At 45.4% G+C, this 22,958-nt stretch overlaps 1 protein-coding gene across 7 annotated transcripts in view; it reads right to left on the bottom strand.

The window, feature by feature from the left end:
- Positions 1 to 4,967, bottom strand: part of SFSWAP (splicing factor SWAP) — an 81,019-nt gene extending 76,052 nt beyond the window's left edge. For 2 of the 7 annotated variants that reach the window (XR_003515249.1, XM_027567072.1), the window contains exons 1-3: positions 4,601 to 4,967; positions 1,898 to 2,067; positions 1,183 to 1,314 (exon numbers count right to left, since the gene is read on the bottom strand). Coding sequence is in view for 6 of the 7 variants with exons in the window: in XM_027567072.1 (XP_027422873.1) it covers positions 1,183 to 1,314; positions 1,898 to 2,067; positions 4,601 to 4,818 (520 nt within the window). In the remaining variant the exon portion in view is untranslated. Of the gene's footprint in view, positions 1 to 1,182; positions 1,315 to 1,897; positions 4,150 to 4,600 lie in introns of those variants that run through there. The other 5 variants (XM_027567073.1, XM_027567077.1, XM_027567070.1 and 2 more) reach the window with 4 other exon arrangements.
- Between the last annotated feature and the right edge of the window lie 17,991 nt (positions 4,968 to 22,958).

Here is a 22,958-nt window from a genome sequence, read left to right as displayed (position 1 = left end):
GGCTTTAACTCAGTATGATTGAAATTACATCTGGGAAAACTCTTGAGAAGCTTGCAGAACAGAGCTGTGTAACAGTGATTCTTATGCCCATAAAGTAATGAGCAGAATGAAAGCAAGGGCCATGAGGCAAGTGTCTGTATGAGCTGGCCCCCACATCTTGCTGTCATGCCCCGTGGTGAAGAAGCTGGGAGAACCCTAGAGAGGCTGCAGGGCAGACGGCATTTTAATATTAACTGCCACAGTCACTTCATACTTGCCAGAAGATTTGTTACTTGAGGAGAAAACAATTAAGTAAGTCCATATCACAGGTTCAGCTAGCTCCAGAATTCCATCTCTCTATGATGTGATTCCAGTTCATTACTCCGAACATTTGAATAGGTTTCTGAAGTTCTTCTTCTCTTTAAACAGAATATCCTGAATAAAGTGATCCACTCTTAATGTTTCAAGTGTGTTATCATTATTGATGATTCATGACTGATCATGAATGCAGGGCTGTAATAAAGGTGCTCTCAGGGCTTACCAAAGTGAATATGGACTTTATTTTTGAACTGCACAGCTCCAGTTTTTTTTAGTAGCACTATCGCTTATTTAAAAAAATATTCAGAGTTAATCCAAAAAGGCACAAATTTAGAATCTTTATTTCTAGGTAAATATTACTTACTTTAAAATACTGTGGTAAGTCTATGTCCTAGGGCCTATCGAGCCTAACCAGGACACCCTGTGCTATCTTCTGCTTGATAATAACTGACTCCACAGGTGTCCTTCCACTGGACACCTGTCATTATTTCACTCATGGAGTGGCTATGAAGAAGCAGGTTAGCAGGAGGGTGGTTAATGCCTGTCCCTTCAATGCCCTGTGAATGAGTTACTGTGCATTTCAACACATACACTGTCCATCTGGAAACACAGAATCCAGAGTAACTTCCTGCTCCATAAATCCAAAAGAAAGAAAGGAAAAGGCAACCAGATCCTTGGAAGATAACTGAACTCTGAATTCATTCCCCACTTCCAACAATTCCTTTCCTACTTCTTAGCTTTGTTTTACCCTAACATCAATCATGTTTCCGCTCTGTCCCACGGTGACACTGCGGCTGTTTAGTGCCCATAATCGTGCTCTGAAGACTCTATGGTTACACGCAGTGCCTGCCCAACATCATCACCTGGGCAGCCCCCTCACTTCACCTCTCTGTTTGGAAGGTTCCTCTTCCTCCGTGGGCTCGGATGGGTCATAGTAATCACTGCCGTACGTGAATCCCACTGCATTATAGCTCCCGTCCTCTGCCAGTGCTTCACTCAACCGCTTGTATTCTTCCTCTTGAACAAAAATGAGAATTATGTTAACAGAAGCAGAAATTTACTGAGAAACATTTTATATATTTCTAAAGTTGTGGCTATCAGTAAAGCATACAACACACTTTTTCCAACCTCTTTTCGAGGCAATAATGTTTTTTAAAATTTCACACTTCACATCTATCAATATGTACTTTTGCCAGTACATGTTTACCACAGACAGCGGATTACACGTCTTTTGTGGAAAATTTCTTCCTGGTGAGAAACTTGGGGAGTAAGAACTGTATTAAAGATTGTTATGGCAAAGACAAGAACATCAATTTTAATTTATACGATACTGTTAAAGAAGAACAGTTAAAGAGTTTGGTTTTTGTTTTTTCAAATCCCAGTCTGCCCTCAAAAGCTGGGAAAATTCTCTGTGGCTCTATATATAAACTATCCTGAGGTCCTCTCAGAACGCAAAGACTGCTGTTTTTCCAATCCACTGGGTACTGTCAAGATAATATCAGAAAGAGTGAGTATAAAAAAATGAATGGGAGTAAACTTTTAAATACTTAAAATTTTTTTAAAAAGTTTGTTGCTTAAGTAAGTTTTTCTTGAGCAGTACCTTGCCTTGCCTCCTCCTCAAGCAAGTCCGTATGCAAGGCTAAATACCTCTCTTCATCACACAGGGTCTCTATTCGTGCCTCCTCTTCGGAGAGCTGGTAATCTCTGTTCCATGTGGAATACTCAGCATCGTACTCAGAAAGGTCATGCAGGTGACCGCGCCCATCATATCTGTAATATGAACATGCTGGTCAATGGGAAGAAATTAACGTTTGGGTTGGTTCGTGTGTGACGTTTTCTATGTATACTTACCAATTAAAATAAATAAAAATATTAAAGCAAACATAAAAATGCTTCTCATTATATTTAATTTGGCTAGTCATATCTCACCTACTTTTAAACTCAAGTTATCTTAACAAAGTCTAAATTCCTTTCTAACATATGATAAAACTTATAATTAAAGGTAAACAATCCTTTAATAGCTTAAATGGTATCCACGTCAGTGGCAGTTCTTACCCTTTATGGTTTGGTTAACCATTCAATGCCATTTGTAAGAAAAAAAAAAAAGAAAAAAAACTTTTTTTTCTGAAAAGTCAAATATCATAGCTTACATTCACACAAACCGAATACATAAATACCTATCCGTAAGAACCAAACGGTCGAAATTTCCTCGCTTCTTTCTGCTAGTCCCGAACTCTCAGGAGATATCTTCACCAAAGAAACTTGCGTCCATTGGAGGTAAAATCTTGGCTAGGCTCGCCCCCTAGCCACTTGGCTGAGGAAATAAGTGCTGGGTTATGTGATAGAGAGACACACATACATAGGAACAGTGACATATACGTGCAGTTTAAGGAGGTTCACTAGAAACAGAGCAAAACTATTAGAAGACGCAGCATAAAATATGTGCTTCTAAACTTTACGCCCCCAGGATATAACATACATGAACACACATCCATGTGCACTTGCGCGGACCCATAGGTATGTTAGCCAGATGAAGACTAAGCAAGCACTTTCTGCTATGCTTAAAATACAAAAAGTTCAATGAAGATGCTGTCAAAGTGCAACTCTCAGATAATGAGTGAATTAGGGAATTTTACTTAAAACACTCAAGATTTAGGGTTGCAGAAACAGATGTAGAGAGACAAAAGTCTGCTTAATTTTTTAGTGCTGACTTTTGTAATGAGGACTAGAAAATACAGGGGGGAAAAAGACATTTACAGGAAAAACGGCCAAATATTTCAGGGTAGCCAAGTTATTGCATATTATTAAATTTAAAAATTATTTTTACTACGCTGTAAACCTCCTTAACTTACAAATGTAGATCATTATCTTAAAATATTACACATCTGCATGTGTAGCGTTTGCTCCCCACTGGTTTTGGAAGACCTAACTCACATCATGTACAGAATGATATGGAAAACTGTAAAAAAGCTCAGACTTACTCGCTTATCAAACTTTAACAATACCACAAGTAACACTTTTCAAAAGGAAGCCGCCTGACAACTCAGGCAGCATCATTAAATAGAAACCATGGTTTGAAGGTACAGCATGCTTGAACAGAGTGCTGGGGCCCTCAGGTCCAGACCTGAGCTGGCGACCCTCCCTCCACGAGTTCTTCTTGTCTAGATCTAACTCCAAGTGGAAACGTCGGGGATGGAAAAGGCGTTTGGTCATTAATGTGTCCATTCTGGCCAGCTCAGAGGTCATCCCTATAGTCAGGTTCCAGGGCTTTGTAGAATCCAGTTTTAATTGTCTCAAACGATGGGCTTCCTTCACTCGGAGAGACTATTCCACAGTTTAATGGTTGGTCACGGTTACTTTTCAGTCTGGGCCCCAGAAGCAGAGTTGCCAAATTGGCAAAAACCAAACCCACAAACAAAAATCCCAAGGAGAAAGAGGGACTGAAAACACGGGAGGGGAGGGGAGCAAACAACCTACATCATGTAAGGTCACCCTTTTCAAATCAAACATCTTTAGAAATTCCAGTCCCAGGACCCCTCCGTCCAAAGTGGCCAAACACCCTCCAGAGTGACTACCTAAAAGCATGTTTGATTTGAAAAGAACATACCTCTGTCTCAGCTCCACCCTTCAGTTTTAAGAGACAGTGAAACCAGCCCTAAGAACAGTACCTCTAAGAGCAAGGCCAGTGTCTGCAAAAAGTCAACTGGCCTTCAATGATTGGCAACTTCAGCCTCAATCTGTGAAACTCATCAGATCAACACAGGAAGGGGGAGGAATGGGTTGGGGCGGGGGGGAGATCAAATATCATGACGGCAAAATACCGGCGCTCCACAGAGAGCCTTGGGGATAGAGAGGTTCAAAGCCAACTCTTGGGGTCCAAGAGGTCTCTAATCGCGACATCAGCTTGCGGCGTTTCTGGTTGCCCTCCCACCACACGGAGCTGTGGGCGCACGGAGGGCCCCAGAGCGCCGGTCAGGAGAGGCCCAGGGCCCGGGCAGCTTCCACTGCCCGGAGTGGCAACTGCAACCCAGCGACAAGAGTGAGGGGTCGTGAGGGGCTGCGGGAGCAGAGACGATCCCTCCGGCGACAGACGCGGCACGCAGCTCCAGCCAGTGCCTTAGGGCAGGTTTCACCATCCCCTCCCCCCCCAAAACCAGGGGGATGTGGGGACAGGGAAGGGGTGTCCCCCAGATCCCCGATGACTCCAGAAAACCCCCTTTCAGTCCTGGCCATCAAGTCAACATCAGACGAAATCAAGCGGGCGAGGGAAGGGGAGGACCGGCGGGTGGGGGGAGGAACCGACCTGTCGATGAGGATCTTGTGGTCCCCCATCCAGGGGATGAGATGTTGTCCCTGTTCCTGGGCCAGGGCCCTCTCATCGTCTCGGAACAGCTTGCAGGCATAGCCGAAGACCAGCAGCTCCACTCGGTTCCCCCCACCGCCGGCACCGCCGGGCCCGGTCTCCTCCTTCGCGCCGCTTTTCCTCTCGGTTTTGGTGCGGCCTCCGCTCGCGCCGTACATGACAGCGTCCTCGGCGTCCAGGCTGGTTTTCTTCTGCGCCGCGGCCGATGTCCCTGAAGCCTCCGCTTGGCCTACCCGCTCAGTCAAGAGCGCCGCATCCCGGCCCCAAACTAGACACTGCCGCCATTGCGGGCAATAAAATGGAGGAGCGCAACTTCCGGCGAGGTGCAGCCCTACTTCCGGCGAGCAGATTCCACTGATTAGTTAATCCACTCGCGTCGTTTGAGCCTCTAGAAAATATTTGACTCTAGCTTTTCGCATTCGGAGGTGCCGCCACCTTAGGAACTTCCGTTATCAGAGGAAAGCGCGTTTTTGGTGTGGATTTTCTGCAGCGGCAGTCCAGAGCTGTGGCGAAAGCGCGGCTTCGGATCGTGCGTTACCTACACCCGGGCGCGTCCCGGCCCTGCGGAAGGAGGGCGGGTGCTTCGTGGGCTGCGTACGCGGCTTGGTGGGGCGGGTGCCCTTGGTTCCTGGGAGAGGCTTTTCTGTCAGCTGGGCCCTGGACCATGCACTCTGGGGCCAGGGACCGTCGGGTCGGGTGCTTGGGGGCCGTGGGGCCATGAGGTCGTGGGGTTGAGTGTTCTGGGGTCGGGAGCTCTGGGACCGAAGCACGGTGGAGTCGGTTACTCGGGGGCGTGGGTTGTGGAGTCGGCTGTTTGGGGTCGGGTGCTCTGGGCTCGGGGACCGTGGAGTCGAGTGCTTGGGGGTCTTGGGGTCGTGAGGCAGGGGGGCCATGGGTCGTTGCGTCGAGTGCTTTGGGCCGGGGATTCTGGGGCCCGGGAGGTTGACAAGGGTGTGCCTTGGGAGCAGGTCGCATGGCTTTTCTGAAGCTCTTGGTCCTGGGGGTCATGACCCTGGTCTCGCCTACCTCAGAAGGTTTCCTCAGCAATTGTCAGAGATCTTAGTAAGATGCGAAGGCTCTTGCCTTGACGGATTTTTTGGTCCTGGGGACCCGTGTGGGAGGAAAGTGGTGGGAACTCCGTTTGTAGAGACCTGTTTTTGCGGGGTGATTTTGCTTTGGTTTGTTTCGTCTCTTACTCTTATTTGTTTAGTTTACTGGTACAACTACTTTTGGAGACTGTCACTCCGATGAAGTTCAACGTGTTTATCTGTACCCTGCAGTTGCATTTGTCCGTGGATACCCTGATGGGTACCCTCCGTGTGATGCGCGGAAAGCTGTAGGAGACGTGGACGCAAGTGTTTATAGCATCCTTCTTGAATGGCCCCAGACTGGAAGCAGCCCAAGTGTCCATCGACAACAGAATGCTCAAATAAATTGTAGTGTAGTTATATACACGGTGGAATATACAATGAAACTGAATGAGCTGCAGTTACAAGCAAGAGACTGGATGAATGGAAAACAATTTTGAGCAAAGGAAGCAAGACCGAAACGTGCAAATAGTACCTTTGTGATTCCAATCCTAAAATTCAGTCAAAATTAGGCTAAAATGGAGCACGCTGGTGGTTCAGTGGTTAAGAATCCGGGTTCAGTTAAGAAAACAAAGGTGGTTCTGCAGAGGGAAATTAATACCCTGAGCTAGTATAAAGGTCCGCTGCTGTTGCTGCTAAGTCGCTTCAGTCGTGTCCGACTTTGTGCGACCCCATAGACGGCAGCCCACCAGGCTCCTCTGTCCACAGGATTCTCTAGGCAAGAATACTGGAGTGGATTGCCATTTCCTTCTCCAATAAAGGTCTAGAAAGAGCTGAAAACAGGTAGGTGGGGGTAACCCTGAGCCCAACAAGCCAGCACCCCCACTACCGTGGAGGCTGGAGTTGGTTGCTTCCTCAGAGCTGGGGTGGGGTACCTGCTTTGCTTGTGAAAGAAGGGCTGAGTGGAGACCTAGAATCAGGAAGAAAATACAGATAAAACAGAGAAGCAGACAAATACACCGGCCTCTGCCCTCCAGCACCCAAACAGCATTTGTTGTCCGGAGGTGAAGCCAGTGGGCTGGGAAGCCTGTATGCTCAGCCTGCAGGCCAAGCCTCTTGTGACACTGGATGGAAGGGCATCAGTGGTCATGAGGGCAGATAGGTGCCTTCCCGAGCACATGTAGGACCCATTTGGTCCTCATGAGACCCGGTGAGAAACAAGACAACAGTCCCCAAATGGGGTTGATGATGCTAAGTCATCAGACTAAGACTTGATTTAATTATGGTTTTGGCTCTCCTAGAAATGGAATCTTAAATCAGCAAATCAGGATTCACCTGATAAACACTAGTTAGCACTAGTTAGGTGACTTGCTTTTTAGACCCTTGCCACCTCCTCCAGGAGAGTAATCTTGCAATAATCAACCTGTCTGGGGGCTAGTATGACTTCTTGTTCTTGCTCCCTTCTACCTATGAAAGGTTATGTATATTTGGCTGTGCTGGGTCTTAAGGTGTGGCATGCAGGGATCTAGTTCCCTGACAAGGGATTGAACCCGGATCCCCTGCATTGGGAGCATGGAGTCTTAACCACTGGACCACCAAGGAAGTCCCCTATAAAAGTTGTTTTGTACAGCTTCTTGGTGCTTCTTTCTGTATGTTAATTTGGATGCCACCTGATATATGAATCATTGAATAAACCAGTGAGATCTTTTAAGGTTTGCTCAGTTGAATTCTATTCTTTGATAGAAGTCCTGTGATCTCAGTCTTACCTGGAGATGTTCGTTAACTTGTCCAAGGTCACACATCTCTGGCTGCATGCCCCCAGGGCCTGTGCTCCTACCCATCAAGGCAACTGTCTTGCCAGGCCGAATGTGCTCAGCACTGGAAATAAGAGAGTTGATGTTCCCTGTCTTTGAAAGGCTCATGATCAAGGTGGGGAGACAGACATGTAAAGATAAATCTGTTCTGTTGGAATATTTTGTAAGTGGATATTTCTTATGGGGATGCTTTCTCATGCTATACACTGAATGTTAGAATGCCCTTCCAGTCCACCTCTGCTATTATGTTCTCAACATGAAGGCGTCTTGTCTACAGTGTGAGCCGGGCTTGTCTCCTTCAACTGGATATTTTATAACCTAGTTTGAAGATGGAAAAAAATATAGTGTTGTGGCAGTACAGTAGTGTGTGGGTTGGTGACGGAATCTTGTTTTTATTTAAAGACTAAAGATACCATATATTTAACCGTTCACAAGTGAATTTCTTCCCCATCCCTTCCATTTTGTTATTTTCAGAAGCTTTGGAACCTCAGGAAGAGAAGCATTTCTTAGCAAAAAATAACAACAAAAACTTGGACTACAAACAAACATCTCTTATTTTTTTAATCTCTCTTCACCAGTACTATTAAAAATTTTTTTTTAATGTAAAGAGTTCTCTTTATTTTTTAGTTAGGCAAAAATTCAGAAGTTTTCTAGACATATATGTTATACATACTATTTATATATATGTATTCAAAAGCTTTTCTACTACAATTGATAAAAACTTGAGAAAGAACATAGAAGAGATAGAGAAATTGGAAAACAAACTAAATGAAGTGAGAGCACTGAATATGAAGTAGAAAAAGTGAAACAAACTAGGTAAAATTACAAGATCCTCATATAGTCCAGTTGTTTTTAAACATGGCTGCTCATCAGAAACATATCTGAAGCTTTGGAGGAAAAAACCAATACTTGGGCATTTGTATTTTTCAAAAAACTCCAAGATAATTCTGATTATCTGATAATTCTGATTATGCATCTGGATTTTAAAAAGTGATTACAGATTAAACTATGATAGTTTGGTGGTATAGAATTCTATTATTTTTCTGTTGACCAATCATGATATAACATGATTAGGTAATAGTTAACATTATCACAGTAGCAAAAGATGGTTATCAAATTTCACAATCAGTAGCCAGACAAAAAAGAAAATGATTACAGTTGAAAGCCATAATGGGAACATGATTAACCTATAACAATATAAAATAATTACATACAATTTGGGGGCTTAAGCAGAGTGATGCAGTAAGTGGAAGTTCGTACATGCTATTGATTGCTTCTAGTGTATTTATTTCAGTTAGTTTGTTCTTTAGTTCTTGTAGGTCTTTGGTAAACATTTCTTACATCTTCTCCATTGTTTTCCCAAGATCCTGGATCATCACTATCATTATTCTGAATTCTTTTTCTGAAGGATTGCTTCTCTCCATTTAGGTTTTTGTTTTTTTTTTTTCCCCCTGGGGATTTATCTTGTCCCTTTATCTGGGACATAACTTTCTACCTTTTTCTTGTGATTAACTTTGTGTAATGTGTAGCCACTGTGGGATTATGATCCTTCTTGCTTCTGTCTGCTCTCTGATGGAGGAGGCTAAGAGGCTGGTGATGGGAAAAACTGGATTTTGCTCACTAAAGCTTTAATCCAATTATCTGCTGATTGGTGGTGGTGTGCTCCCTCCCTGGTAGTTGTTTGGCCTGAGGTGACCCAGCCCTGGGTTTAAGGGCTCTATGATAGGGTTAATGGTGACCTCCAAGAGGGCTTAGGCCAATGGGGACTTTCCAGGACAGCTGCTGCCAGTGCCCCCATCCCTGTGGTGAGTCCGGCTGACCCACGCCTCCACAGGAGCCCTCCATACCAGCAGGTAGTTTTGGTTCGGTCTCCTGTCGAGTGGCTGCTCCTTTCCTCGGTCTTGGTGTGCACAAGATTTTGTTTGTGCCCTCCAAGGCTGGAATCTCTGTTTCCCCCAGTCCTATGGAAGTCCTGTAATCAAATCCCACTGGTCTTCAAGGTCAGATTCCCTGGGGATTCCCAGTCCTTTGGTCAGATCCTCAGCCTGGGAGGCCTGACATAGGGTTCACAACCTTCACAACAGCAGAAGAACTTCTTTGGTATTATTATTCTCCAGTTTGTGGGCCACCCACCCGGCAGGTATGGGATTTGATTTTATCATGATTGTTCCCCTCCTACTGTCTCGCTGCAGCTTCTTTTTTGTCTTTAGACGTGTGGTATCTTTTTTTTTTTTTTTGGTGGTCCCAGTGTCCTCCTGTTGATGGTTGTTCAACAGCTAGTTGTGATTTGGTGCTCTCGCAGGAGATGAGCTCATGTGCTTCTACTCCCATCATCTTGAACTGTAACTCCCTAGTATATTTCTTGATTTAGCCTTTCTCCTAAATTTCTTTGAAATCTAATTTTCAGAGTGAAAGCCTCTACGCAGTTACAGTGAAGCACTTTTGTAAACAGCTTCATATTTCTTTCCTACTTGGGCCGCTGCTTGGCTCAGATGTGTAAGGGGAGATCTCTATTCCTGCTGTCAACACGCTGGACGGATAAATCTTTGTTCCTTGCTGTGTGACTTGGTCATATCACACCTGAGGCTGTGGTCACCTTCATTTATGAATGGCACAGATCCACCACTTACTGGAAATGGAATTGTTAAACCTCTTGTCTGAACAGTATACTCTGTTCTTTTTCATTGGGTTGAGGGAGGTGGGAGGGAAGATTGCAAAAGATGTGTACTAGAACATTTCAGTTTAACGTTTATGTTAAATGTATTTCGTTTAACTTTGATGTATATATACTGGAGAAATGGGTCCCAATTTTATAATATCTAGTTTCTAGATATTAAAGAGATTGCCAGTGAATGACAAAAATAGGGTTAGTAAACTAACACATTTTGTACACTTTGTGTTAAAATTCATTGAAAGGCTGTCTTCTGAAAAGGACCTTTGGAAGTGAAATTGTAAACCACATCTAAGTAACATATGTGCCTGTGTTTACCGCCCACTGTTGGCTGGATGGTGAAAAGGAGGAATTGGGAGAAATGAAAGATTCTAGACTAGAATATTCCTTTGTAGAGGACACTTTTGAATATAGCCATTGTTACCTGTGTCTAGTTTATTCAACACTACTGTGTGTATAGTGGATAAACTTAAGTTTGAAACATCTAGTCTTACTTGAAACATCTTATTTGAAACATCTAGTCTTTCTAGATGTTTAAAAGTGCACAAAGTATGTTAAAAATAGAGGTCATGAAATAATATATTTTGTAGATATATCCTTTTTAAAAAATTCATATGAATTACTGTCTTTTAAGAAATGGAATGATTTAACCACCTCTCTGAGCAGTACACATTATTTTATTTGTGCTGGTTCAGGGAAAAAGAAAGTACCAGGGCGTTTATACCAGTATGTTTATAGTGAAGCAAGATTAACCATTGTCCCTTATGTGTCTCTGCATTTTGTTTTACATACCTGTGTATATAGTATACATGAGCGCCGAAGAATTGATGCTTTTGAACTGTGGTGTTGGAGAAGACTCTTGAGAGTCCCTTGGACTGCAAGGAGATCCAACCAGTCCATTCTGAAGGAGATCAGCCCTGGGATTTCTTTGGAAGGAATGATGCTAAAGCTGAAACTCCAGTACTTTGGCCACCTCATGCGAAGAGTTGACTCATTGGAAAAGACCCTGATGCTGGGCAGGATTCGGGGCAGGATGAGAAGGGGACGACAGAGGATGAGATGGCTGGATGGCATCACTGACTCCATGGACGTGAGTCTCAGTGAACTCTGGGAGTTGGTGATGGACAGGGAGGCCTGGCGTGCTGTGATTCATGGGGTTGCAAAGAGTCGGACACAACTGAGCGACTGAACTGAACTGAAGTATTGTTGCTCAGTTGTGTCCAACTCTTTGCAACCCCATGGACTGCAGCACACCAGGCTTCCCTGTCCTTCACCATCTCCTGGAGCTTGCTCAAACTCATGTCCACTGAGTCGGTGCCATCCAACTGTCTCATCCTCTGTCGTCTCCTCCTGCCTTCAGTCTTTCCCAACATCAGGGTCTTTTCCAATGAGTCAGCTTTTCGCATCAGGTAGCCAAAGTATTGGAGCTTCAGCTTCATCATCAGTCCTTCCAAGGGTTGATTTCCTTTAGGATTGACTAGTTTGATCTCATTGCTGTACATAAGGCATAAATGTCCAAGTTTACAACATCTATAAAGAGATTGCCAGTGTGTGACAAAAAATAGCAAATAAATACATTGGGTACATTTTATATTAAAATTCATAGGAAAGATTCCGAAAACAACTGGTGGAAGTGAAGTTGTTAAAATCCCTTCTAAGCATTACAGATGCTTATTAGATTTGTCCACTGGGTTGCTAGAGATGAGAAGGGGTGTGGTTCTTGGCTAGAGTGGTTCTATTTAGATGACACTTTGGACTAGATAGCCTTTGTGTGCAGTGTACTCATTGCTGCTACGTGTATGTATACTGGACAAACTTAAGTCCTTATTTGAAACATCTAGCTTTTCTAGATGTGTAAAAGTACACAGCCTATTTTGAAAGTAGAGAGTTAAAGTAGCATCTTTTAAGTATGTATTTTGTTAATTCACAGGAATGGTTATGTTTGGGGAGTGGACTTGTTAAGCGAGTCTTGGAGAGTAAGCTGGCTGTTCACTGGGGGTGAGGGTGGGAGTGGGGGACAGGGAAGGAAGTGCAGAGAGAAGCTCTCAGGGCCCATTAGCCTTTAGACAAGTTCAGATTGTCTAGCCATTGTTCTGTTTGTGCATTTTAGTTCATATTGCTGTGTATTAAAGAATAAGCAAGTCCTAATGCCCAAAGTTGAACATTAAGGAAATGTATTTTAATCATAACTCTTGCCAATATCTTTATCTAGAGGCCTGTTGCCGATTCGTTGCAACCCCATGGGCTGTAGCCTGCTGTTTCCTCTGTCAATGGAATTCTCCAGGCAAGAACACTAGAGTGGGTTCCATTCCCTTCTCCAGGGGATCTTCCCAACCTAGGGTTCCAACGTTGGTCTCCTGTATTGCAGGCAGATTCTTTACTGTCTGAGCCACCAGAGAAGCCCTTTCCCACTTTTCTTTTCAATGCCCAAAGTGCATTAAAAGCAGAGATAGTAAAATAACCCCTTTAGAGATGTCCTTTTGTTGTTAGGAAGGGCTGTGTCTCCTGGGAGTGTCTTGGAGCTGGATGTTGTCTGGTACATTGCTGAAATGCTGGAGGAGGGGTAAGAGGAACACTGAGGGAAAGGGCTCTTGGCTAATATGTCCATATCTAGAAGACAGTTTTAGGTCTTACCTGCATTTTTGTAAAGTACCTAGTTTATTGTGGACAAGGTTCATTCTTTATTTTGCAACATCTTGGCTTGTTAGAAGTCCTGAGGTGACAATGTATGATAAGTTGAGCTAGTAAATTAACCAATTTGTAAATGTATTTGTTGTGAATGTGTGCTACATTGCCTCAAGTGTGTCCGACCATTTGTGACCCTATGGACTATAACCCACCAGGCTCCTCTGACTATGGGATTCTCCAGGCAAGAATACTAGAGTGGGTTGCCATGCCCTCTTCCAGGGGATTTTCCCAGCCCAGGGATTGAACTTGCATCTCGTGTCTCTTATGGCAGGCAGGTTCTTTACCATTAGAGCCACCTGGAAGCCCAACTGTCTTTGTTGTAATTGATTAAAAAAAAAAAAACAAACAACATCTTGGACATGGAATTCTTAAACTGTCTCTGAGAAATGTATGTCAGGACTTGTTTATTAGGTTAGCGGCAGAGGGCAGAAGGAAGTATAAGGGAGGGGTGTGTGTGGATGTGTTCATGTTTGTATTTTGATGATGACCAAATGGCAACCCACTCCAGTACTCTTGCCTGGAAAATCCCATGGATGGAGGAACCTGGTAGGTTACAGTCCATGGGGTCGCAAAGAGTCAGACATGACTGAGGGACTTCACTTTATGGATGTGTGCACATCTCTTGGCTTTGCTACGAGTTCATTGTTCAGTAATTCAATGGAAACGTACCTTTTTGCTAACATTTTAACAGTTTAGATCAGATAATGAATCCTCTTGGAGGCATTATTCTTTTTGTACTCTGTTGCTTTATGTCTCATTTTTAATTGAACGTTAAGGGGATGTAATATTTTAGTCATAACTCTGCTAGTATCTTTAGAGGCCTGTTGCCATTTTTGTGTTTTCTGAAATTTTTGTCACCAAGAAAGGCAGGATTGCTTTTTTTTTTTCCTTCCAGATTGAGTTGATATAGTATATTCTTGGTTATCAGAATATTCATAGCTTTGGGACTTTGAAATGGTAAATATTCATGATGTGTGGGACAGCCTGATACATAACTGTGTGATCTTAGTTGCATAAAAATGGATTCTTAGTTTCAAAAATACGCAAATGACACCTAGAAGGATACATCAGACGGTCAACTGCCTGTGATATGAATGCCTTTGTTTTTTGGTTTCCTGTTATGCACATATTAGCTTTTAAGAAAAAAATGTTACTTTAAAAATCTTAAAGAAAATGAGGATATCCGTTTTACCCTCGACCAAATTGTTACCTGTCATCATTTTATCCATTGAAGTTGTATTCCAGTTTCACTGTTTGGTATCATTCATGGACTGTTTCATCTGAATCGAGCCATTGTGATAAATTTGGGGTCAGAGCTTGAGGTGCTCTGTGAGAGTCGGGAAGAAGGGAAGTGGTTTCCTGTGTGAAATCCGTCGGCAGTTGACCCTGAGCTGTCTCGTGCCTCCCAGCCATTATCTGGAATACCCATTTCACCTTTCCTGTTAGATGTGTCTCAGCGTCAGTACCCACACATTCACTGTGAATGTGGCCTAGCGTGGCCAGAGAGGCTTTGCAGATGGGATTAAGTTAAGGATCTTGAGGTAGATTATCCCGGATCATCCACTTGGGCTCAGTGTGGTCACAAGGGTCCACATAAGAGGGAGTTGGGAGTCAGGGGGGCCAGCCTTGAACATGGAAGCAGATTGGATGCCAACGCCTCTAGAAGAGAAGAAGGCAAGAAACAGAGTCTCCCCTGGAGACTTCAGGTGGAACCAGCCCTGCTGGCACCTGGGTTTCAGCCTCTAAGACTCCTGACCTCCAGAGGTGTAAGACAATACATTTGTGTTGTTTCAAGCCACTGAATTTGTGGTCATTTGTTACAGCAGCAGTGGGAAATGAAGACATGTGTAACTCTGTATTTAACTTTTGGGGAACTGCCAAACTGTTTTCCAAATAGCTGCATCATTTTCCATAGTCCATCGTTTTGATTTCACAGCCATTCTAGGGGGTGTGTACCTCATTATGGCTTTAGTTTGCTTTTCCCTAATGATGAATAATATTGAGTGTCTTTTCATGTACTTAGCCATTCAGATATATTCTTTGGTGAAGTGCCTATTAAAATCTTTTGCTCATATAAAAATCATGGCCTTTTCCATATGTTGTGATATACTGACATAGTTCCTTTTTTTAAAAAAAAATTTTATTTATGTATTTATTTTTGACTGTGCTGGATCTCCCTGACTGCACAGGCTTCTCTCTGGTTGCAGAGATTGGGGGCTACTCTCTAGTTGTGGTGCTCAGGCTTCTCATTGTGGAAGCTTGTTTTGTTGTGGAGCATGGGTAGTTGTAGCCCTTGGGCTTAGTTGCTCCATGGCACTCTGAGCCCAGGACACTGCAGGCAGCATTCAGCCCCTCACCGTGGTGGTGGTGGTGGGGTTAATTTTGGGGCATGCATAATGTACAAGCCGGCTTCCCCTGTGGCTCACTACTAAAGTATCCACCTATAATGTGGGAGCTGCAGGAGATGGGGTTTGATCCCTGGGTCGGGAAGATCCCCTGGAGGAGGGCATGGCAATTCACTCCAGTATTCTTGCCTGGAGAATCTCATGGATAGAGAAGCCTGGTAGGCTACAGTCCATAGGGTCGCAAAGAGTCAGACATGAAGCGACTTAGCACAGCAGAGCATGGCGTGACATAATGTATAAAGTGTTTGCAGGCTCACTGGTGATTTGTGAAACAGGCATGAGAACATTTAGTATGCTGTTGTCAAGTAACATTCTTTGCCACCTGTCAAATGAGCCCTGAAAGAATGAAAATGGTGGCACTAAACTGCCCTCATGCAGGGTCATTCTTGAAAGACCCTGTCTTTCACTCAAGACTCTGCTCCAAATCAGTGGCAGAAGCAAAGTGGGAAAATGTTTTTTTCCCCTGAGACACTGAGACCAATTCTTAGTGGATTTCCTTCCACAAGGAGCAGGTGGTCTTGGCAAATCAGCTATCCACTCACTGATCTATCCCATATTAAATCTTTTCTAAGCCTCAAACCCTTAAAACCCCCAAAACAACCTGGTTCTTTAAGAGTCCGCCAAGTGTCCACTGACAGATGAAGTGATAAAGAAAATCAGGTACATATATACAACAGAATATTACTCAGCCATAACAAGGAGCAAAATTAGGTCATTTGTAATGATGTGGATAGACCTACAGTCTATGATTCAGAGCGAAGTAAGTCAGAAACAGACAAATAATCATATATTAATACATATATGTGAAATCTAGGAAAAAGGTACAGATGAGCCTATTTGCAAAACAGAAATAGAGACGCAGACATGGAGAATGGACACATGGACATGGGAAGAATGGGAGGATGGGACAAGTTGGAGGTTAGGATTGACATATACACTACCATGTGTGAGAGACAGCCAGGGGGAAGCTGCTGAAGAGCACAGGCAGCTCAGCTCAGTGCTCTGTGATGACATAGAGGGGTGGGATGGCAGGGTGGGAGGGAGGCCCAAGAGGGAGGGGATATATGTATACATAGAGCTGATTCACACTGTTATACAGCAGAAACGTTGGAAAGCAATTATACTCCAATACAAATTTTATTTAAAAAAGCAATCTCCAAATAGTCTTGGCCTCTGCATCTGGAATATGAAACATGTCAGGCATATGACGCCAATGAGGATGCCACAGTGCTGAAGAGGACCTTAGCCCAGGGCTGCTGACGAGCAGGTGAAAAGTCTGGGGTGTTATGTGAACCTCTTTTGCTGCTTTTTAAAGTCGGAAGAAGCTGGCCAAACAAACATCTCTCCTTCAGGTCACCACTTTGCAATCTCTGTTTTACATGCTTTTAAATGTGATTTGAGCCAGCCAAATCATGCTTTAATGAAGGGGCTCTGGCAGGGGGACCCTGAGGGGGTCAGTGCTTCTCAGACCCCTGGAACAGCCCAAGCGTCTGCCCCATAATTGTCCCCTTGGATTGCCCTGTAGGGATGTGCTTCCTCAGGGAGTGGGACTGTTTCACCCCCACCATGGCTGCCTCCTCTGGGGGCTCCAGGAAGAGAAATGTCCTCCCAGTGGGCCTCCTTGCTGGATGATGCATCTGATCTCAGAGAGACAGCAGTGGGCGTGGTTTGAAGTGAGATCTTAGTTCCCTGCCTAGGATTCAAACCTGCGTCTCCTGCATTGGCAGGTGGATTTGTTGCCCCCGCACTACCAGCGCTGTGTAGTTTTGCCATTAGGAGGATCTGTTAGGGAGGTGTTCACCCAGTAAAGGCCAGTGAGGCCAGCACGTGCACGGACAGTCTTCGTAATCTGAGCCCAATCCACAGAGAGCTGGCCTCTGCCTTCTGATTCCCAGGGCCTGGGGTCAGGGGGGGTTAGTGGGAACCATCTACCTCCTGCCTAAGAGGCTGGCAGCCGGGGCACCCAAACTGGCAGACTCTGAGGTGGTAACAAGCAGTGGGGTGTGGGCTAAACCCGGAAGTTCTGATTTAAGAAGCCCAGAGGTGTGACTTCAGTGCTGGGACCAGACACAGAAATGGAGGCAAGTAATACCTGGTGTCCAACAGGCTTGAGAGGCTGATTAGCATATAAATGATGGTTGGTGAGTGAATAGCATAGAAATGATGGTGACAAACAGTGTTTCCTGTATCTGGGGCACTGTTGTGTTCCCAGAGTTAAATCTCAGGGATCACATTCACTCTGTCAAGGTGCTGAGTAAACCTGTCTGGGCTTTTCACAGCCCTGCCCATGGCCCTGGGAGCCCAATCAGGGTCTTCTGAATGAGTGGGGGAGGGGATTGTCAAAGGGAGAAAACCCACCTGAGCACCCCCTGGGCAATGTCCCCAAATGCCCTGGCTCCACTGGGCTTCCAAGTCTGAATCCCCATGTAAATGAAAATTGGTGGGTTTAGGGGTCCTGAAGCTCTGCAGAATTTAGGGGGTGTAGACAGCTCAACCCCTTGTCTGGAAAATCCCATGGACGGAGGAGCCTGATAGGCTGCAGTCCATGGGGTCACTAAGAGTCAGACTTGACTGAGCGAGTTCACTTTCACTTTTCCCTTTCATGCATTGGAGAAGGAAATGGCAACCCACTCCAGTATTCTTGCCTGGAGAATCCCAGGGACGGCGGAGCCTGGTGGGCTGCCGTCTATGGGGGTCACACAGAGTTGGACACAACTGAAGTGACTTAGCAGCAGCAGCAGCAGCAGCAGACGGCTCAACATTCAGAAAACTAAGATCATGGCATCTGGTACCATCACTTCATGACCCATAGATGGGGAAACAGTGGAAACAGTGGCTGACTTTATTTTTCTGCAGTGATTTTCCAAAATCACTGCAGATGGTGATTGCAGCCATGAAATTAAAAGATGCTTACTCCTTGGAAGGAAAGTTATGACCAACCTAGACAACATATTAAAAAGCAGAGACATTACTTTGCCAACACAGGTCCGTCTAGTCAAGGCTATGGTTTTTCCAGTGGTCATGTATGGATGTGAGAGTTGGACTATAAAGAAAGCTGAGTGCAGATGCTTTTAAACTGTGGTGTTGGAGAAGGCTCTTGAGAGTCCCTTGGACTGCAAGGAGATCCAACCAGTCCATCCTAAAGGAGATCAGTCCTGGGTGATCATTGGAAGGACTAATGTTGAAGTGGAAACTCCAATACTTTGGCCACCTGATGCGAAGAGCTAACTCATTGGAAAAGACCCTGATGCTGGGAAAGATTGAGGACAGGAGAAGGGGATGACAGAGGATGAGATGGTTGGATGGCATCACCAACTCAATGGACATGGGTTTGGGTGGACTTTGGGAGTTGGTGATGGCCAGGGAGGCCTGGTGTGCTGTGGTTCATGGGGTCGTAAAGAGTCAGACACGACTGAGCGACTGAACTGAAATGAACTGAAGACATAGGTGGGTTTTGGACCAAAAAGCTCTCCCTGCTGCCTACGGTCTGCATTCAGTCTGGAATGGGTCAAGTTTGATCCACAGAGGGTTTTTTTTAAAATCTGGGAACTTCCTGATGGTCCAGTGCTTACAACTCTGCCTTCCACTGCTGGGGGCCGGCGGGTGGGGTGGGCATGGGTTTCACCCTGGTCGGGGAGCTAAGATTCTGCATGCCTTATAGTTTGGCCAAAAAAAAAAAAAAAGTACATAAAAGTCTGAAGCAATATTTACATATTGGGAAACTACTCTCAAAGAACTGGAATGTTTGGCCACATTCTGGTGATTCTGGTGTGGAAACACTGTTGTGGGGCTGGGGAGTAGCTTTCCCTGGGGACTCAGTGTGTCCCTCCCCAAACCCTCCCTGATTCAGTCTCGCCAGGCATTAACCCCTTAGTCACTGGGTCCTGAGGGATCTATGTGGGAGCCTGGCAGAAGGCTGGGCACTTAGGGAACTTGGGGCAGTACCTGTTCACCACATTTAGAGACTCATTCATGTTATTTCAACACTAACAATTGTCAGGGGCCAGGTGAGCTCAAAGCCACAGGGCGGGGAGGGTTGGGAGGTGGTGGCAGCTGACTGTGTCATGAGCACCACCCTTCCAGCTGCCCAGCTGCCCTGCTCTCTCCCTGATCCGGTCTGACACCATCAGGGGTACCCGTGGACGTGCCCACTGGGATCAGTGCTTCCCGACCCCGGAGCAGACATGAGATGTTTCTCTTCCTCTCTCCGCCCCCATCCTCTGGCTCTCGTTCCTCCTCTCTTTGCAAAGGAAGGAAAAAGGAGAATGCCAAATTTCTCCCCTGCCCAGACTCCACCTCACAGGACTAGAGACTAGGGTCCTGGCAGGGCCGCCCTGCACCTCCCAGAAGACAGTCCTGATGCCATTTCTTCTGTCTCCCTCTCTCTGTCCCTGTCTCTGTTTCTCTCTCTCTCTCTCTCTCTCTCTCTCTCTCTCTCTCTCTCTCTCTCGTAAATTTAGTCACAGAGCTGACAAGGTCAAGGGTGATCATTAAAAGCCCATTGTCTCCGAAGAGCCGCTTTTGCACCAAGCAGGGGTTTGAAATCGAACAAGGTCAGTGCATTAACTGCAATCAAAGGCTGCTGGAAGCTCCCGAACTCTTGCTGCTGCCTCTGCGGTGAATATGGTCCTGACTCTCCCATCACAGGGTTGCCTGGAAGGGCTGCTTCCATTCAGACCCTGCAAACCTGTCTGGAACATCGTCATAGAAGAGGTTACTCTAAGTGTATTTTCATCCACTTAGATCCACTCTATTGCTCCTAGGTGACTACTGTTATTTGCTGTGGATGGAGGCTGCCTCTCTGCCAGGATTTTACCAGAAAGTATAATCATGACAACCTTGGGAGAGTTCAGCTGAGACACCCACCCTCATGGCAGAGGTGCTGGGTGACCCCCAGCAGGCCCCTGGAGACAGAGGTGGCTCTCCAGCCCGGGGACTGGGTTTTCACAAAACAGTGTCTGTCTGCATCTCCCTACTACCCTGATTTCCCTTCTATAGCTTGCTATCGGGACTCTGACACCTCATGCTGTGCTGGTCATGACCAGGGGCCCCACAGCTCAGCAGCACCCCCAGCCCCATCCATCCAACCCCCGTGTCAGGGGCAGGGACTTCCCCACTGCCCCCAGCACCATCGCTCTGCTGCCCAGGCCCTGCCCTCCATTCTGGGGTCCACAGGCTCTCAGGACCACAGGACATGGACAGTCCACGTGGGGTGATTTATGGGGATGGGCAAGCCCTCAGCACCCAGGGAAGCATCGCTCAGCTGGGGACCGGTGGGGGACTCCGTGCCTGCTGCTGGTAACAGGCCCAGGGCTGTTGATAGAAGGGAGATCTCACTGCCCCTCACCCCAGGTGATGCGCAGGGCCACCTAAATGAGACCAGTTGCTGGCACTGACCCCACTCCCTGGGGCTCTGGCGCCCAGGCAGGTGGTTCCACTCAGAAGGCTCCTCTGACCTCAAACTCGGACAATTCAGCTAGAGCCCTGCTAGCATCTGCAGTGGCTTTGTGCAGATGAGAAAAAGCTCTCTGCTCCAGGGGACACCTGGATACCTGAGGAGTGGACCAGGGGCTCCTTCCTGCTCCTTCTGAGACCTCCCAGCAGTGTGCAGCCTGCACCACCAGACAAAGCAGGCCTGACTCAGCTCTTGTGAAATGAACTTGAAGCAGCTTTAAGGTTAAAACCTGTTTACTCAGCACCTCCTTCTAGAAATTCATCCCAGGGAAATATTCTGGGGTGTGTATGAAGATTTATGATCATAGCAATGCTATTTATAATGGTGGAAAAATTGGAGGCAATCTAAATGTTTAAAAACAGGGATCCATTATATAAATGATCATGCAATATTCCCGCAGCTCTCTGAGCAGGCATTAAAAATAGTGCTGTGATGCGCACAAGGATGTCAGTGCCAGGATGTTCACTGCAGGCTTGTCTGTTCTAACAAAAGACAGAGATAAATGTCTGCAGAGAGGAAATCACTTCAGTGAATCGTGGGCGTCTGAACCATGGATGCCCTGCAGGCTTGGACCATAGTGATGGCCAGGTAGTTCTAATGCAGAAGAATCTTTGAGATTTTTGTTCATTGAGAAAAGGAAGGTTGTATAGTATACAAATATATATGTGTTACCATTTGTAGACAAACCGTATGTATAGATGCACATGTATGTGTGTTAGTTGCTCAAATCGTGTCTGAATCTTTGCAACCCCATGGACTGTAGCCCACCAGGCTTTTCTGTCCTTGGGATCCTCCTGGCAAGGATACTGTAGTGAGTGGCCATTCTCTTCTCCAGGGGATCTTCATGGCTCAGGGATTGAACCTGGGTCTCCTGCATTGAAGGTGGATTCTTTACCATCTGAGCCAGCAGGAAAGCCCTATAGATATACATCCATATATATGTATAAACTTGTTTACATCCTGACTATCTCCAATGAGGCTATCAGGAGGCTTTGTGGCCAAAGTAACAAAGAAGAAAGTCCCCCTACTGAATCCCTTTATATACTCCATGCTTTCAAGCATCACATACCTCATTTGGGGTGGAAGTAAACGAAGCATAACCACACATACAAGTATAATGTGCTGAGAGTGCTTTGGTTGCCTTGGGGAGATGAGCAGATCTTTCAGGACTGGGGTTCTCATGGCAACATCCAACTTCATGCTGGAAATGAACTTCAAGGGTCATGGATCTTCACCCTTTTTTCCACAACCCCAGTGCCCACTGTATGTATTCATATAATTTTAATACACTTTACATTTTAGAACACTTTTGGATTTACAGAATTATTGCAAAGATGGTACAGATGGTTTCCATCTACTGCAAGCCAGCTTCTGCAGTGACTGACATTGTACATTTGTCACTATCAATGAATGAACATTGATGCATTTTTTGGTGCAACTGATATTGTTATTAATTTCTAAAATAGTTTTTTATTGGAGTATAGTTGACTTCACATGGATACATTTTTAACTGAATTCCACACTTCATCAGATTTCCTCACTTGCCCCGAATGTCCCTTTTCTGTTCCCAGATCCCTTCCAGGGACCACACTACATTTAAATATGTGTCTCCTAGGTTTATTTTGGCTCAGAGTTTCTCCCTTTCCTTGTTTTGATTACCTGGACAGTTTTGATGACCTGGATAGTTTCGAGGAGCGCTGGTCAGGTGCTTTGTGGGACATCTCATGCTGGGATTTGTCTCGTGTTTTTCTCATGATTACCCTGGGGTGACGGGTATACAGAGATGAAGTGCCCTCCCATCCCATCAGCCAGAACACCTCCCATCAGCATGACTCATCACTTGATGTTGACCTTGATTGCCTGGCCAGGCAGTGTCTGAGGGTTTCTCCTGTACAGTTACCATTCCCTCCTTTCCACACTGTCCTCCTTGGAAGGAAGTCACTGACTCAGCCCACACTTAAAAGTCCACCTGCTTGAGGAGGGAGATCTACTTACTTTATTGGGGATTTTTCTGCACTGGAGATTTGAATATCCTTCACCATTTATTTACTCAATATCAGTATAAATTCATGGTGTTTATTTCAAACTTTGAGTTACAAGGCAATATAAGTTTACGTTCCTTGTTCAAATTCTGCCAGTTTGGCCATGGGAGCTCTTTCCAGTGGACCATTTGTGCTGTCCTGTGATTATGTACATGGGCCTATGTGTGTGTGCACATGTGCTCACACTTCCTTCAT

This window comes from Bos indicus x Bos taurus, chromosome 17 (assembly GCF_003369695.1).
Source record: "Bos indicus x Bos taurus breed Angus x Brahman F1 hybrid chromosome 17, Bos_hybrid_MaternalHap_v2.0, whole genome shotgun sequence".
NCBI lineage: Eukaryota > Metazoa > Chordata > Mammalia > Artiodactyla > Bovidae > Bos > Bos indicus x Bos taurus.
The sequence above is the reverse complement of the archived record's forward strand: the minus strand, read 5'-3'. Positions and strand labels throughout refer to the sequence as shown.